This window comes from Haemaphysalis longicornis, unplaced genomic scaffold, assembly GCF_048455015.1.
Source record: "Haemaphysalis longicornis isolate Haplotype H1 unplaced genomic scaffold, Haemaphysalis longicornis Haplotype H1 scaffold_20, whole genome shotgun sequence".
Classification (NCBI taxonomy): Eukaryota; Metazoa; Arthropoda; class Arachnida; order Ixodida; family Ixodidae; genus Haemaphysalis; species Haemaphysalis longicornis.
In genome coordinates this window covers 902187-919929 of record NW_027526296.1, presented here as the reverse complement: position 1 = coordinate 919929, position 17743 = coordinate 902187, and the positions used below count along the sequence as shown (strand labels likewise).

The window sequence follows — 17743 nt, the reverse complement described above, 5'->3', positions numbered from 1 at the left end:
CACTCATGATGTCCAGCGCATGCGTCAGGTTATTCAGGCATACAGCATAGAGCTAAGTCTTCGTTTAAAAACCACAAAACAAGAATCGAAACCGCCTTATGGATAATAAGGCACCTGTGAACAATGGCACCCCCGCTCCTCCACCATGCGTTCCTGATAAAGATTGAGTTTGCAGATTATGCTTGAACGCTAGGCAGGAATCGTGACACTAAACAGAGCAGTTCTTGCCCAACACGCTGAGCGCACGCGTCAGGCTAGGCAGGACCCAGAATTTTCCGCCAGAGAAGTAGAGCACAAGCAGGAAGCCCGCCGAGACGGGGTGAGAAATTTCATACCCTCCCCATCACCATTTGTAGTAGTTTACAACAGCTCCGCTGGACAACCACTTTCGCAGCCGGGATGGCAACCATTTTTTTTTTCTAGGCATGCTGAAAATTTCCCGGCCTGCCATGCGCGCACATGTGTCTCTGAACCGGGCAATAAGCTTCGCGGAACGTTAAGAAATATTCCAGTAAAGTAAGTCGCTGGGCTAGCTGGTGTATTCAGCTTGAATGAATAGAGCGCTAAAAGCACGACAAAACATGAAGGAGGATCACACTAACGCGTAAGACTTGACGGTAGAGACGCTGTACGCGACCTTCCCCACCGTCACGACGGTTTAAGTCCACGTGGAGGAGGAGTAAAACGTTATTTTTGATAAGAATAAAAAAGAGTTAGTCCACGACTGTAGGCCACTTGCTCCTTCTTCGCTGCCGCAACGCCTTTGCTCCATCTCTGTTGCTATAAGGACGAATAAGAAGTAAATCGAAGAAGCAGAACGAACGAACGGAAAGCGCACACTTAAACTAGGAGCGCGCAGGTGCGACGTGTACCTTAACGCTTGTTCTGAGTCGAGCAGGTGGCGTGATTCCTCTCCCCACAGTAACAGCCTAGTGAGCAAGCGTTTTTAAAAACGATAGTCTTTCTTGGGCTACTTAAATGCAAATATTTTAGTCTGTTTGTATGTCTGTCTGTCTGCCTGTCTGTCTGTGACTCGATTCAGCCACCCGAACAGTCTGCCTGTCTGTCTTTCTGTGACTCGATTCAGCCACCCGGCCAATGTGAAACAAAATCTGCACAATAGTCTTATATAGTAACAGCCAAATCTGAACGTATAAGTCCTGTGTCAATGTTCATACTTGTCAACATTGTTGAATAAGAACAAAACATTACGCCAATGTGAGGCAGAAAATCAATGCAGAAATGATATTTGCAGTGTTCTTTTATAAAAAAATTATGAATGCTTGATTTTTGCGATAGCAAATGAAATACTCATTCACTGCAGAAAACCGTCGCCTGCTGTTGCCCGCGCTCCTGGCGGCAATTAGGAAATCAAACGGCAGCAGCAACGAAAGGTTCCATTAAAAAAGGGCCCATCTTCCCGCGAGGGGGACTCGAGTAAATGCGTCGCATAGGGGGTGGGTGTATTGCGTTAACGTTTAGTGTTTGGGGAGTTGGTGGTAGTGAATGCGTTGTATCAGCAGCTTCTTGACGTAGTTTGAATGAGTCAAGGATATAAGGCGCGTTCGTAGCCTTTCATTCTGTGTCGGTTTTGTGGCGCAGTGGGAAGAGCACCATGTACCTCGCGTTCCGCCCACAGGTAGTGAATGCGTTGTATCAGCAGCTTCTTGACGTAGTTTGAATGAGTCAAGGATATAAGGCGCGTTCGTAGCCTTCCATACTGTGTCGGCTTTGTGGCAAAGTGGGAAGAGCACCATGTACCTCGCGTTCCGCCCACAGGTAGTGAATGCGTTGTATCAGTAGCTTCTTGACGTAGTTTGAATGAGTCAAGGATATAAGGCGCGTTCGTAGCCTTCCATTCTGTGTCGGCTTTGTGGCGCAGTGGGTAGAGCACCATGTACCTTGCGTTCCGCCCGCAGGGTCGTGGGATTGAAACCAGGCGCCGGTAAGTATTATTTTTTTATATAGTGTAGGGGGACGGGGGCGGACCTGTTGTTGAGAGCGAGGATGGTAGCGTGATGCGGGAGAGGAGGAGTGGGGGAGAGGGCGCACCTGGAACGGCTGTTGCGGACGCCGAGGCACGCCAACGCCGACAACGCCGGGTGACATCGTGAGTTAAAGAAATGCTCTGAATTTAATAGGTACCACGTTCCGTTTGGAACGCTCGTGGAACGCAACGTGGTTGAATAAACGTTGTAGTAGGGTGCCTCGAGTCACGCGCGTCACCGCCGTACGGCAGCGCTGGCATCGAGGCACCTGGCCTGGAGCAGTAGAACGTGGTAAATTTAAATAGACTTGAGTAAACCTTTAATGTGTTTACCTTGGAAGGAGTGCGACGGAAAAGGAACAGCATGAAAGGTGAGTGGGAAAGCAAAGGGAGGCATTTACTTGGCAAATGTCGACAATCGTCTTTTGTTGACATTTGCAACGAAAGGAGCAAGCAGAAACGCAGCCAATTTTTTTTTTTTTGCTTCTGCGTGAGGTGCAGGAACGTTTCTTGCGCACTGCGTGTCAGACGAAGCTAGCTATAGGTCACTGCCTGATTTTATTGTTTCGACTGCGTGTTTTTTGTTTGGCGCAATTAGGGGATATTTCCGTGAAGTGGTTCTGGCAGTCCAGTTTTTACGAGCCCGCCTCACTCTTGAATACTTGTCCAGTGTGATGAGCAAAAAACTGTACCACGACCTTGCAGATATTGTATTACCTGTGTGATTGTACAGTACCCACGCAGGGCCAGACCAAGATGTGCTTAAAGGGGTCCTGAAATGCCTTCCGCCGATGCATGGATGTACATGTAACCAAATAAAGCAATGTATTAGCAATCTCCTCCTGCAAGAATTTTGTTAAAGCGATGAGTATTAGCTGAGAAATCGTAAATCAAAAACCGCGAATTATCGTCGCGCCGTATTTCCTCCTCCTTTCAACTGTTTCTTCGCTGTTGGCCTCCCCTCCCATGATGCTCCGCTCCTCAGCGGTGACGTACTTCCGCTATTGCGCTCCCACAGACTGCCGTCTGCTACGGGCCAGCTCTTTCGGCTTTTTCATCCAGTCTGTAGACACCATGGACACAGGCTGGAAAAGCGAACGAATGACCTGGCCGCATGTGTGCGGCCTGGCCTTGCCCTTTCGCGGTGTACGTAGCTGCAGTTGGTACGGCGGCGAACTCGCAGCCGCGTGGGGAGAATCGTGCGCTCGTTCCCTTTGGTGCACCGCGCACTGTTTATCCAAAAAGCGCGGTCTCAGATGTGGCCCCGCTGGTGCCGGGTGTTATTTTGCGGTGGTTGTAATTCCTACTACCGGCGGCATGTGAAAAAAGACATTTTCAACCGACACAGAACTCGTGCACAAAACGCGCCGGATCGGATCGCTTTATCAGCGGCGATGAACGTGAAGGCGAAGAGCAAACCAACGCTGCACTCGATCAGCGAGAACCGTGTTCTGACAAGCTGCACCCATGTGTTGCATTCAACACTGACGGGAAAGCGTTTGTTTGCACTTGTTTGGATAGTCGTAAAATGTCCAAACACTCCGGCACTCCGCTAGCAGATCAGCCGGCGAGACATTTCGGAAAACATTTGACAGATGGCGCCGTATGCATTAGTGTGTCGCTACGCAAAACTGATGAGACGCTCTACTAAAACTCCCATCGCGGTGTCACGTAGCGGGACGCAAAACTTTAGCGTTTAGCGTATGCAAAGGCCACAAACGCTGTACTAAAACTCTATTAGCAGCAAAATAGCGTGCGTATGTGAAACCGCTTGCATTTACAAAGCTGCACGCCGAGCGCGTATGTTTCAAACCTAGTGACATCGTTTAAATACACTGGCAAGCACAGTGTAACGTAGTCAGATATCAACCGTATGCTCAGGCGACAAGCAAGAGCTTGTTTTATGTGGGGCGGAGATTGCGCATAAAGGCCCGTTCGCACTTGCGACGAAAGCGAGTGAGAGCGGCAGGAATTCCGTCGCTTTGTCGCGCGACGATCGTTTTTGTCGAATGGTCGGGACAAATTTTGGTTGCGCGACAGAATTCCCGTCGCTTTCGCTCGCTTTCGTCGCAAGCGGGAATGGAAAGTTCTGCCGCTGCCGTCTGCTACGCAGCTCGGAGGTAACCGCGCGATCTGCTCGGGCCGGATGAACGCGCACACTCCCGCACGGCAGCGCCCCAAGCGGCAGACGGCCGCGTACATCGCTCCAGCCGCCCGCCTGGAGCCCGCCCTCGGCACACTAGCCAGTATATTTCAGGCACTATAATGGAGGAAAGATTTTTTGCTTCCGATGAACCTAGTTCTTTGCCCCTGTATTTTTAAATACGTGAAGTGGTTAGCACGTCGTCCTCACGCAGCTCTGTATCGTCGTAGCATCACTGATTGTCCGAGCGAAGCTTGTAGCTAAGCCAATGCAGCGACCGAAGCTGTGTGTGTGTGTATGCATCGCCTCCTGTGTGTTGTGGACGCGTTCCTTTCGCGATGAAATGCGACATTGTACTTCTGCGGGTGGATAGTGCTTCCCATGGTCTGGATTATCTTTCTCGAACGACGTACCACTCAACCTCGCATGGGGTATGTGCAGTGTGCCTGGCTAAAAGCCTTCTCGCTTGTGCGCCAGAGTTGTGACTTGCTGCTCGTCCCCGCAAACCGGGTGTGAGGTGAGTGCCGAATTTACGACGGGCAGGAGGAGGCAACTCATCGTCTGTCAATCGCGGTTCAGACTTGCAACGCATGTTGTGACGTTGCGTTCGTTCGAAACGCATCTCTGGATTGTTTTGAAGTTGAATAAAATGTACGCGTCAAACCCGGGCATTCGGCTCAGGGCGTTCTCTGCGATTGCACCAAAGAAGTGCCACGGGACTTTCTTTATGGTATACGTACTCACGTAAGATAAAATCCACGTCGTGTTATGGCCGTGTTGCATTCAATACAAACGGTTAAGCGTTTGTTTTACCCGTGTTTCGTTTGTCGTAAAATGCCTAAGCACTCCGGCACTCCGCTGGCAGATCAGCCGGCGAGCCGACGCTGAGCAGACGACTCATCTCTTTGCCGGAAGTGCGTGAAAAAGCCGCCCAATAGCAGGATGTCTAGCTCATGACGAACATCTGGGAATCGATGATGTAGACATGTGAAGATGGCGGCGTCCAAAAACACGAAGGAAAGGGTGAGAAAAAAGCGACAAACTTTGCAAAAAAAGTGTGAGCTTTCCGCTGCGCGTAAAAGAGTAATACTTGGCACAGGTGACGTTGGCGACCCAATCTAGCGATTGCGCTAGTTCATTTAGTGTGCTCAAAATGCCTTTCAGGGCCCCTTTAAGCGTGGCAAAAGAATGGCGGTACCGCCATGGGTGAACATATTTTTCTTCAAATTTCCCGCGTGCGTGCTATTCGTAAAGACGTGACAGAAAGAGAAGGGTTTGTACCTTCTATGGGGTGTTAAGTGCAAGAAACCCGAGTCTATAGAATATGTGTTTTTGGAGTGTTGGGATGGGGTCTTTTTCTGGGACGTGCTTCAGCGCACATTAAATAAAGATTTCCCCATGGACGCACACGTAATCCGGTTCTTAGCCATCGAGAGTGATGACGGTGTACCGTACGACCTTGTCAAGGTATGACCCTGTCGTAAGACATTTTGAAGTCGCGTATGGCCATACGTAATAGTGATGTTGATGCCAAGCGCTCTAAGGGGTAATTTTCTGAGTCCATTCGGTTGGTTATTGAAGTATGGAGAGCTCCGCCTGAGCCTCCGGAATGGTTGCCTGAGATGGAGACATTAACAAGCATGAAACAATTTTAGCCAGCTTTCTGCTACCCAAGTGTCGGCTAGCAGTTTTATCAATGCAGTGTTTTGTTTTGGGTGTTCGTATTGTCAAAGTAAGGCAATAAAGGAAAAAGAAACGATCGTAGCCGAGTTGGTAAGACGACTGACCCCATTGATCTACCAGACACGGGCTCTAATCCTGCCGGTGCCGGTGATTTCTCTTCTTTGTACGGTTATCCTGAGGTTTGTGAAACGCCGGAATCAACGAACTCCCACACAGCTTCTCTGTTAAAATGATCGAGACCCGAATTCCCTGTGACGGGATCCACTGGCGAAGTATTTTTAATCATAAGTATTCAATGCCCGGATTCTGACCATAAGCAAATCATTTATGTCGCACACCCGTAAAATGAATTGGAACTGTACTGAAGTTGTTAGGGCTATAAAGGTAACTGCTTCTTTAATCACGAGAGCTATTCTTTTAACTGGAAAAAGGAATGCGTGCTGGTAGAGCGAGCAGAGTGGAAGGCTGGCCAAACAAAATGTCATTCTCGGAAGCTCCCAAGCGATATGAAACGACTTCATCCTTCCCTTCATCCACTTTATAGGATCAATTATGCTGCAAGAGTGCTCCACTGCGCTATGTCGAAGGGTCACACCCGAAGTGCGCAAACCTTTTTCATTGCATAATTTGTTTTAAAAAGTCGCACAGCAGGAAAATGTAAATACCTGAAAAGTACGACCTTCAGATTTCGGTGTAGACGGAAAACGAGAACTTCCACGTGTTGAGATTTTGAGGCTATAGTTAAATTTCCCTTAGTGGTTTAAATTACTGCCGCTCTAGAACATAAGCTGCTCCTCAGAGCAAAGGTACAGAGTCGGAGCATCAAGCGTAGAAATATTTCCAAAAAGTGTGTTTTCACGGAAAGACAGCTTACGTTGTTTTAAATTCTTACGCTCAAAATAAGCGAAATCGAATAAGCAAAACACCAAAAACCGGATATTTCTTTATACGTTTCCTTTCTACGACGTTTCACAACCAAACGTGTAATCGATGCAATGGAAACGAGAGCCGTATACGTGGTTCCTGGTATGATCGTCGTTTTTTCAGGACGGTATAGAGCGGTCAAGTTCACGTTTTTAACAGATAATACAAATTAGTAGTAATAGCAGGGTTTTAGTAGATAATAATAGATAATAACAGGTACAAATTAGTAGATAATATAATTAGTAGTAATAGCAGGGTACAGTGTTACCTCATTGCGCACACTAATTCGTTTTTCAAAGAACTGCATCCCTTGACCTTGCAGGTACTACGTATTTCGTCTTGGAAGGAAAAACAGCACTTAAGCAGAAAACCCATGCATGAAATACAGGCCGGTTGACACTGTCCCATTCGCCCAGCGCTCGCCCTTTCTGCTTGTTCTGCAGTTTTCACCTTATATTTGCTTTCGGGGTGCACTTTTACTGACTGCCCACCTCGTTACTGTACTGCTGCTGCTACTCGTTTAGGCGGGGGTGTACTACTGTCGACGAATTAAAAAGCGCCTCCCCAAAAAAGTTCCATCAAATTACTCTTTCAGTTTGTAAATGCATAATAGTTCTAAGATTCCGCAAATTAGCTGGCAGAACGATTGCCGAGGGTCAGGCGGAACGATAACATATTCATTGTGACGCACACTTCCGGGATAACCATCACAAAAGGTATTCCAGATATCAGAGCAGTGATGAAATGACTGCGGCTTAACTAAAGCTTACTTTTGACAAAGTTGTGGCTTACACCCTCGAGAAGGAGACAGCTAACAAATTATTATAGGGGACAAAATAAGCGACTTCATTGGTAGCATTTATATGCCTGCGGTAGGATTGTTTTTCTTATCCTACACTGCTGGTATTACACGATGGTGTTTACCGCTGGTATTTAAAAGCGCCAGTACGTAGGCCTAACTATAGAGGGTGTCATGGTTAACGTGATGGGCGATTTCATAGCGAGGTTTTCGATTTCAGCAAGAGAGGAAAGGGTAGAAAATATTTCCCACCGTCTTACACACATATCTCTTGACGGTGGCTTTATGTAGTGCTTAGGACAACATCAGATCCGGGCGGAAATGTAGCTCGTAAATAGTCACTACTTCTGTTTTCGTACTATCTCGCCCAACTGCTTGGAGTTTGCTTCAAAACTGCGCCACTTTTATTGGGAAAAAGCAGCATTTTGAGTTTTTGTTTCTAGTTTGTTTTTATTGTCGTTTTAAACTAATAAATTCTGTTTCCCCGCGTAGCTGATAATTGAACTGATTGAATCGGTTTGTGAATCGGGTCGGTACATGATTCAGTCGAACCGGAACTGAACCGGAACGAAATGAATTCACCTTAAAATGCCCCCCGCGGGTGGGATCCCATCCTGCGGGCATTTTCTCTGCACTTTCTGTCTTTCTTAAAAAAATATGTTTCCAAGAAGAATACGCTGACCTACTACAATTTCCCCTTTGCTTCCCTTGGCCTTCTTGATTGCCTACGCTTATTTCTGTCTTCATTCAACGAGCCCCTCATTTCGAATTCTGATATATATATATATATATATATATATATATATATATATATATATATATATATATGTATATATATATATATATATATATATATATATATATATATATATATATATATATATATATATATATATATATATTAAATGGGGTGCTTGTGGAGATTTTTAACTTAATCAATCTATCGCGTTAACAGAACCGTTCGAAAATAGCCGGATCGTGGTCAGTCATCTTCGTAAGAATTGGTATCCTGACCTCTAGACAAAATACGGAAGGTTTGTTTGTTTGAGGGCAGAGTGAGCGCGCGGGTCACGAGCTACGGGGAAGTGAAGATAATCAGTTCAAATCGGGCCAGCTGGTATTTTGAAACTTTGTGGTTATTCATGGTGTTTCTCTCCCATCGTATTACGGCCTTTGGTGCGGCTGGGAATCTAGCCACAGCATTGCGCTTTGGCGAAGGGTACGTTCGTACAGTATCGCTGCCTGTCTACGCCGAGCTCACCGATGAGTGATGATCACGGGCGCAAGCATACACTTCCTTCAGCTGCCTGGCGACGTAGGTGGCCTTTCAAGGGCACCGCGGAATATAGCAAACAGAGACGAAGGCCTCACTGACAATCAAGTCAAACAACGACCGTGGAAGCGTCGCCTGTGGGACCCCAGTGGACGATCGCGGCACTAACTACCCGGCGGGCTACTAAACAACTCAACGTGGCGCCGCATCGTCTGTCATGGCGATCGCTGGGATATCCAAAAGTGTCCGAACGTGGGACTTTCTTAGAGGTGGCTTCCTCTTGCTGGTGTTCCTCGCTTCTAAAGGCAATGCTCAAGAAGGCTGCGGCAGCACTCCAGGTGATCACCTTGTTCATGGTTTTTAGGATAGGGAAAGCACCCAATCACTTCTGCAAAACGCCTTTTCGCCCTAATACTTTGGCGCGTTGCAGGTTACGTCCACAATATTGTTCACAGGTGCCACTGAAAACTTTTCCTGCGGTGCTTAGGACAAAACCGCGGATGGGGTGTCCTCGGTGCCCATATATGAGGAGGGGGACGGCGCCAAAACAGCTAAAGACTCGCACGCGACAAAACAGCACCGACATGTCACGAAATCGTTACAGCGCAGCGGTAAAACAGAACACGGAAGAAGGGCACGCGTCAGAAGAGCACAGCGCAAAACAGCGCGCTGGTGTGGGATGCGTAGAGGGTCAACTAGCTACATTTTCAATGAGTGCACAAATCTTTTTGAGTGCATAAAATGCTTTCTGCGAGTTTGTTTTTACCTTTCGTTGCCCTTCCTTTGAAAAAAAAATGCTTTGATTTGGCCCCCACGAAGAACGCCATTAATTACTGTGCTTTCCGAAAACATGCCGGCGACATCAACAAAGTATGTTGGCCAACAGGCCAAGGACAGGTAGCCAAAAGTTTTGAAACGATGATATGGGCAGAGTCCTTCAATACTTTTGGTTAACAGCTTGTTGCGCACTGTTGGGACTGGGCCATCTCACCACAGCCACCACTGTTGCGACTGGCCATCCGAACGCAGTCACCGGTGCTGTGACGTTGCTTGAACTCTTTGTCGGCTCGAGAATTTCATCGCTCTGCCCATGCGCCGCGGTGATAGCGGACGGACACTGTTGCGACTGGCCACCGGAGTGCAGTCACCGGTGCTGCGGCGTTGCCTTGCCCCGTCCGCTATCGACGCGGCGCAGAGCAGACCGATGAAGTTGCCGAGCCGACAAAGAGTTCAAGCAACATTTATATACAGTATGTAAAAGGGTAACACAATGGATGGCATGGCTCGCACAAAGGCGACAGCACGTCTCCACTCGGTGCCTCCGAAAAATGCCGTGCTCGCCGCTGCTTCCGGGCTGTTTTAGATGCGGAGCATCTCTTGATTGATTGATTGTGGGTGCTTAACGCGCCGACGCAATGCAGGCGATGAGGCGCGCCGTAGTGGAGGCCTCCGGATTAATTTTGACCACCTGGGGATCTTTAACGTGCGCCGAAATCTCGTACACACGGGCGTTTTTGCTTTTCGCCTCCATCAGAAAAGCGGCCGCCGCGGCCGGGAATCGAACCCGCGACCTCGTGCTCAGCAGCGCAACGCCTTAGCCACTGAGCTACCGCGGCGGGTACGGAGCATCTCTTGCTCGGGGGTATGTCCCGCAGCGTCGGCGTCCGAACTCACACTACGCATGCGCAACTCTCCTCCTTCCCGCTCTTCAACAGCTGCGCGTTACTCTCTGCACTTCTCTCCTACCACCTGCTTGCGCTTCTCCTGCGTTCTCGCGGTGCATGCGCTACTCTCCTCCTCTAGTCTCCTCTCCTTCAAGTGTGGATATAAAGCGGGTAGAGCGCTGCGTGCGTCCAGTGCAGCGCTTGCTTCGGTTGAATCCGTTGATGCTTCCGATGAAGTGTGATGGAAGCAACAGTCCCATCAGTGAGTGGGCTGACGCAAGCACGCGTCAGCATCAGCCCAAACACTAATAGCAACGTTACGTCCACTCAAGACAAAGCTGCGAATCGAAGGGCACGCGACGCTGAACGCAAACGCTTGAAGCGAGCGGCGGACCGTGAACTTCGTCAGCGCGAAGCAGCTTCGAAGCGTCAACGTCGAGCAGCGGATCCTGAGCTTCGGCAACGTCAAGCAGCGTCGGATCGAGAACGTCGAGCGGCGCTACCCGAACTTCGACAACGTGAAGTGGAACGCAAACGTACGAAGCGAGCGGCGGAACCGAACCTTCGAGAACGGGAAGCCGTTTGTAAACGTCAACAGCGTCTACATTCCCATCGGGGTTCCGTTGCGTTCCGTTGTGTTAGTAGTTGGGTTTGGGGGAAATGTAGGTGAACCCCGCGATGCTCCGCATCCTACTCAGGGTTCCCCTCGGGAAGATGGGGTAATTTTTTATACCCCCGGGGGTCCGTTGCAGCAACGAGAAGTTTGAATCGCTCCAATCAGGACTCTCGATGGCCGAAGTTTGAATCCGACGAATGGAAGCGAAGCGATAGCGTCAGCCAAAGCCGCCGCGACGGGAAACGGAAGGCTACGCTGCGGCGCCGTCCACAGGCGTGTTGCTGCGTCTCTGCCGCGGGCCGCTCGTCTGAGGCATGATTGGGCCCAGCCGTTACGAAGGGGATAGGAGTGACGACTCTGCGGCGCCTCTAAGTTGGGGCACGTCTGCCGCGGATGGTTTGGGCTGCGCGTTCGGGCACACAAGCGCACGATAAGCACGGGAAAGAGTGGAATGCTGCCCAGTAATGATAACTTGTTGTAATACCAGGCCAAGATCTTCGCTGCTTCCTGGCGGTGACTGTAGCCTGTCACACTGCACGGCACACGATAAACGTAGTAAGCAGCAACAGTCTTGTCTTGGCAGAACTATACAGGGACCTTAGGCAGAACATCTTTGAGCAACGTACACTCGCGACAAACAACGCTGGCAAACACACGTTGCCGCATTTGGCAGCTGGACACGTTTTGTCCTTGTGACCCCAGGACCAAGCCAGCATTCAATTTTACAGAAGGCACGATGCGAACATATTTACGAAGAATTTTAGAAGAATTCCAGGCCACTATCCCCCGAAAGCCAAACGAATAGCTGTAATTCTCCATCGCTGTTCGAATGAACGCTAGAGCGTTAATATTGTATATACCGTATTTGTGCGATTCTAAGCGCCCCCGATTCTAAGCACACTCCCCTACTTTCGGGGAAAACATTAGAAAAAAAAGTTCGCATGCGAATCTAAGAACCTCCTTTTCTAAGCAATCGTCGCAAGGTGGATTTCAGACGCGTGGAAGCAGGCCATAATTAACGTTGTGGCGAAGTGATTTATGAAGTTTTTAATTACAAACCACTTTATCGGAACAGGACACGGCGTGTCGGGGGATACCAAGAGCGGTACCAAAGCGGCACAGTGGACTCGAATGGTAGTGAGGGTGAATGCTTAGCATCAGGCGTAAGCGATGGATTCACTGCGTGTATTGAATGCTTGCAAATACATTGTTCCTTACGCCCGTCTCGTCGAGATACGCCGCGAAAAAATTCCTGGGAGGGGGGGGGGGGAGTAATTTAGGTTCTTCAAATCTAAGAACCCCTCCCCCCCTCTCTTTGGGCACCGTGATCGGGGAAGAAAGGGGGTGCTTAGAATCGAATAAAAACGGTAAAATGGGCAAAACGTGCAAATGGGCAAATGAATATCCTCTTGCTCGAATACGCAACATTGAAGTGCTGTGGCACTTACTTTACGCAACCACAACCGCAAGAAAAAAGTCCATAAATTCCGAGAACTGCCTCCTAATGCATAAGAATTCCTACGGTGCTTTTCTTCTTTTCAAGATTTTTTTTGGCCCTGAGACAGACAATGCACATTTTCAGTGTTGTAACGGATAAATGTGTTAACATCCCCAATTTTGCATTTTTGTGCACATACAAAACTATACTTTGTTGCATTTTTTTGTGTTTCGTTTTGTTTTTAATGGCTTTTTATTTTGGTTCGTCGTATGAGTGCGGTGAACAAAATAGACATTATGTTGTTAGTTCTTTGTTATTCGTATTTATTTCAATACCGTAAGGGCCAGCTAAGGTATACAAGGGGGAAGTGGGTGTGCTCATACAACGCAAAATTGCACGCGAAGAAACAGAGAAAAATTCCGTGCCTTTTTACTCTGTGAATAAGGATGACCAGCAAAGCTGCGGTGCCGAGCCTCAACGTGAGCGGCAGTATGCTTTGACCGGGTCGTAGTAGTTAAAGGAGCAACGAAGACAAAATACAAGTTGGGGTTATTAGAAAGACTGCTTAGTCCCGATAACAATGATACCAATATCATCGCAATCTTCGAACAAATAACGGAGATATTAAAGAAAACGTGTGAAGCAGTCGCGACCCCCTAGCCAATTTCCCGCAACTTTTCTATGACGTCACGGAACCTTGTTTGTGTGATTGGCGGCCGCCTAACTGATCTGTCGCGACGACACATGACTGGACGTCTGTAATGGGGCCTCTAGTTCCAATTGACCGCGTCACTTGAATGCTAACGTGCAGTTGACGCACTGAAAATTATGTTTTATTGTTGGCCCGTATGACGTCATTCTCGATCATAACACGTTACTGTGGCGCAAAATTTGAAAATTTTTATATACCTCTTGCTTTTTTTTCGTTAAAAAACATCTTTTGTGGCTCTAATGGAACTGAGTGAGATACTGAATTCTAGTACTTTCAAATTAAACAAAGTTGTATTTTCTCTTCATGGCTCCTTTAAGGAGTACACGAAGCAATAAACGCTTGTTTGTAGTTTGCAATTAAGCCTACTTCCTGGTTAATTACCTGAACAAAACTTTGAAGAACTAGAGTTTTATTCTGGTGGACAAATGTGGGGCTGTGCGTTTTCCTCCCGTTTTGACAGCAGACGAGCATTCGACAATATTTAGAACTTCACAGTGGACTATGTTTTTTTGAAAAGCAAATAAAACTCAGAGTCCTCTTAGCGGCTCATTGTAATGTAAATTTTGGGGGGGATAGTTTCTATAAAGGAAGATTTAGGGCCACTTTCTGTAATGGTATTCCCTCAGTAGACGGGCGTGCTCCACTGAGAAATACTCAATGCGGGAAAGCCATCTTACGAAGACCACGGTTACGATTCCCTTAACGTCGGTTTCACTTCTAAACACAAGTTAATTGCTGGGAAGGTATTTTTCCCGGGCAAATACAGGCCGCCTTGTATTCTAATATGAAGACCATATAACTTTTTCTTAGTGGATTTTTCCATACGCTGAAAATGTGCGCTCTCGTCGGTGCCTGCTTGGGCCGCCTTGTTGCCGAGGGCAGCAAGTTTATAGCTGGGTGCCCAGTGATCGCGGACTTAAGTTTTTTTTTTTTTTTTCATTGCAGAATTGGTACATGGTGAAGTGTCTTATGGGCCAATGTGTTGTGGTCTTGTGGGACTTTAGTGTTTCCCATGCTTTAATGCTTTGTAAGGTTCCGTGTGGATACGGAAAAAAGGCGGCAAATGAAAGTCAGTATTATATGCGAGCAATGTCATGCCTTGATTGATTTGATTGATTGATTGTAGGGTTTAACGCGCCGACGCAACGCAGGCGATGAGGCGCCCCGTAGTGGAGGGCTCCGGATCAATTTTGACCACCTGGGGATCTTTGACGTGCGCCGAAATCTCGTACACACGGGCGTTTTTGCTTTTCGCCTCCATCAGAAAAGCGGCCGCCGCGGCCGGGAATCGAACCCGCGACCTTGTGCTCAGCAGCGCAACGCCTTAGCCACTGAGCTACCGCGGCGGGTGCCTTGATTGATGGCGTGCAGAGAGAGAGAGAGTAAACTTTATTAAAGAAAAAGAGCCAAGTGGTCGGTTTCCTCAGTCCAGGACCCCGTTGGAGCGTCCAGCCGTCTCAGCCCGGTGAATCAGCCGAAGCTGTTCTTCGGCGCTCGAGCTGGCCAGTTCTCCTTCCCACTGCTCAACCGAGGGGTTAGAAATCGCGGAAACTGAGGGGTTGAGCTGGCACTCCCACACCATGTGGTATAGAGTGCAGGGTGCTTTGCAGAATCGACACTGCGGGTGGTATTACGTAGGCCAGATAAAGTGCAGCTTGGTAGGATGGGGAAAGGTGTTTGTTTGCAGGAGACGCCAGTAGCGCTCCTCTTTCTTGCTGAGAGAGGGGTGTGCAGGGGGAAGCGTTAGCCGGGCTAGCCTGTAGTATTGCGTCACCTCCTGGAATGATGTCAAGGGGATGGCCGTCTCTGGCCAACTCTCTCGCGGCGCTCGGCTGGTCAGACCTCGAGCAGTCTCGTGGGCAAAGACATTGCCATGGAGAGAAGTGTGAGCGGGTGTCCAGACAACAAATACCCTTTTCTTTGGAGGGTTCTGGCTTAAGATCTTAATTGCGGTGTGTGAGATGCGGCCTTGAAGGTAGCTCCTACACGCTGACTGAGAGTCCGTGATGACTACTTCCGCCGGTGTTTGCGTTATCGCCAGTGCTATAGCTACCTCTTCGGCCTGTAGCGTCGTTACTTTCGTGAGAGTGAGGCTCGTGACGTGGCTGTCTATCTTCGTTACGGTCGCCACCATGACTCCGTGTCTTGCATAATCTGCGGCGTCCGTGTAAAAAACATTTTCGTTGGAGCCATATTTTTTATCCAGGGCTTTAACTCGCGCCTCTCTCCGTCCCTCGTGGAACTGCGGGTGCATGTTTCTTGGCAAGGGGGCCACTGTGATGTTACGGCGTAGTTCACCAGGGATATTTTCCGTCGATTCTAGAGGGCGATCAGGGATGTTCATGCCCAGTCTCAGTAGAAGGGCCCTGCCCGCATCCGTCCTTGATAGCCGGTAGCGCTGACTGAGCAGGTGGCCCTCAATCAGCTCGTCCACAGTGTTGTGAAGCCCAAGCTTGAGGAGACACTCGTTGGAGGTGTAGGATGGCAAACCCAGCGCTTGTTTGTACACCTTTCGCAAGAGCGTATCCAACTTGTTCTTCTCAGTCTTCGTTAGTAGAGCATAGGGCGTCACATAGGTGAACCTTGAGACGACAAATGCGTGGACAAGTCGAAGTGTGTCAGCCTTCTTCATGCCTCTTCCTTTGACCGTGATCCGACGAAGCATGTGAGCAATCTGTCTGTCATGAAGTGCCCGTGGACGAAGAGGAAGAGGAGACCGAGCGCGCAGCTGCGACGAGTGCGTGCAGAAAAATCGAACCAGGCCGGTGATCAGGGGACGCCTGTGACGCGCTGGGCTTGAGAGCGCGGCCCTGTGATCGTTTCGGGGAAGACCCGGAGCGCAACCGCTGCTGTTCCCGAGAGCCGTCCGCCGCTGATCCCGACAACCCGTGGGCTGGCCGTGCCTGGAGCCTGTGACGCGCTGGGCGAGAGAGCGCGGGTCCGGATTCACCTGGAGGTGGAACCCTCCGCTCACACCCGCTGCTACGCCCTCGAGCCGTGACTCATCGAAAAGGTCGACGATACCTGCCCGACGTCCCGCGCCTGGTTACGACGAGGACTAGAACCGGTCATCGAGCCAGCCTCGCCGTGACGTCCTCGTCGACTCCGCGCGCATCGGGACTTCAACACCTCGAGGGGCTGCGACAAAACCCCGTAGGACGTTTACTTTCTCTATTGCGGACATTTCCGTTAGCCCCTTGCTTTTTTTAACGCTGATATCTTCCGTTTTGCGTAGTTGCTTTCGTGCCCCAACTTCTGTTTCTTTCATGTCATGCATAAAGCAACGTTACTTGCGCACGCACTGGCCACTGACTCGTGACTTTCACGCCAATCCTTGGCCCATTCATTGCACTGTCTACTCGTTCTTTCCAAATTCCTTATCATCGTTGTGTTTGCGCAATCTGCTTGGAAAATCATGCCTAGAATTTTGATTTGCGGAGACGGGGTGACGGTGGCACCGTCCAGCATGATGTGCATTGAAGGTGCATCAGCTCGCCTACCGCCTTTACGGCGCACTAGGAGCAGTTCCGATTTTTCTGGGGCGCACGAGAGTCCACAATTCTTGGCATACTTGTTCACCGTATCAATCGCCATTTGGATGCGGTCCTGCATCTCCCCGACCGAGCCTACACCGGTCCACACCGTGATATCGTCGTCGTAAAGACGTGCAACTCCGCTTCAAGGCTCGGGCTTGGCTGTTGTGCGTGACATGATTCAGGGCCCTTCCAGTTTGTGAGGACGGACGACCGCCGAACTGGGCAAGTCGAAACAGTGGACGAATCAAAACACATTTGTTTGCAGTCTGCGATTGAGAATAGTTCCTCTAGTTAACTAGCTGAATGGAACTTGTGAGGACCAGAATTTCACTATAGTGGACAACCCTGCTTCCGTTCGTTTTTTTTTTTTCCTTTTAACACGAAAGCAGCCCGAAAGTGTTTTATGCCCGGCTACACAAAATTTTGATGACGTGATATCCGTCACGGAAGTGATGTCGCCAGAAAAAGTGCAATTGACGCGGCGGCGCCCGGTTGCTAACCCACAACTCTTTCGCAGGAACGGGAGGTAGGTGGTGCTCTTCCCACTGCGCTACGAACCGAGACGTGAGAACATGCTACGAACGCACCTTATGCCTTTCCCTATGACTCATTCAGATGTTGCGCGCCGTCTAGAAGAGGCGAAGCGAAGCAGCGCATCATGACGCTAATGAGCGCCGACAGTTGGCGCCTCGATGCCGGCGCCTTCGTGTACGGGTAGAGTGTACTAGAACTAGTACGGGGGACGCGCGTGAATTAAGGCACCCTCCCCTGTTTTTTGTTTCTTGCGTGTCGGTGTCACTTCGACTGGCAGGGTCAGGCTCGGGAACCCTTCGCACAAGAAGGAAGTAACATTTAACTGCTCCTGTGAAGGCCCCTTTCACTTGCGTGTTTTGCCGATTCCTATGAAAGGGGGATCAACCACTTTTTTTTTTTGCTTCGTGTCTTGCCCCATGGCATATGAGAGGAGG

At 49.2% G+C, this 17743-nt stretch overlaps 1 protein-coding gene across 2 annotated transcripts in view; it reads left to right on the top strand.

Annotated features, from left to right (window-relative positions):
- The first annotated feature begins 8906 nt into the window (after positions 1–8906).
- The window catches only part of LOC144172285 (uncharacterized), a 75696-nt gene continuing 66859 nt past the window's right edge, over positions 8907–17743 (top strand). For both annotated transcript variants that reach the window (XM_077701035.1, XM_077701033.1), the window contains exon 1: positions 8907–9147. In XM_077701035.1, coding sequence (XP_077557161.1) covers positions 9027–9147 — 121 coding nt within the window. In that variant the 5' untranslated portion in view covers positions 8907–9026. The remainder of the gene's footprint in view (positions 9148–17743) is intronic.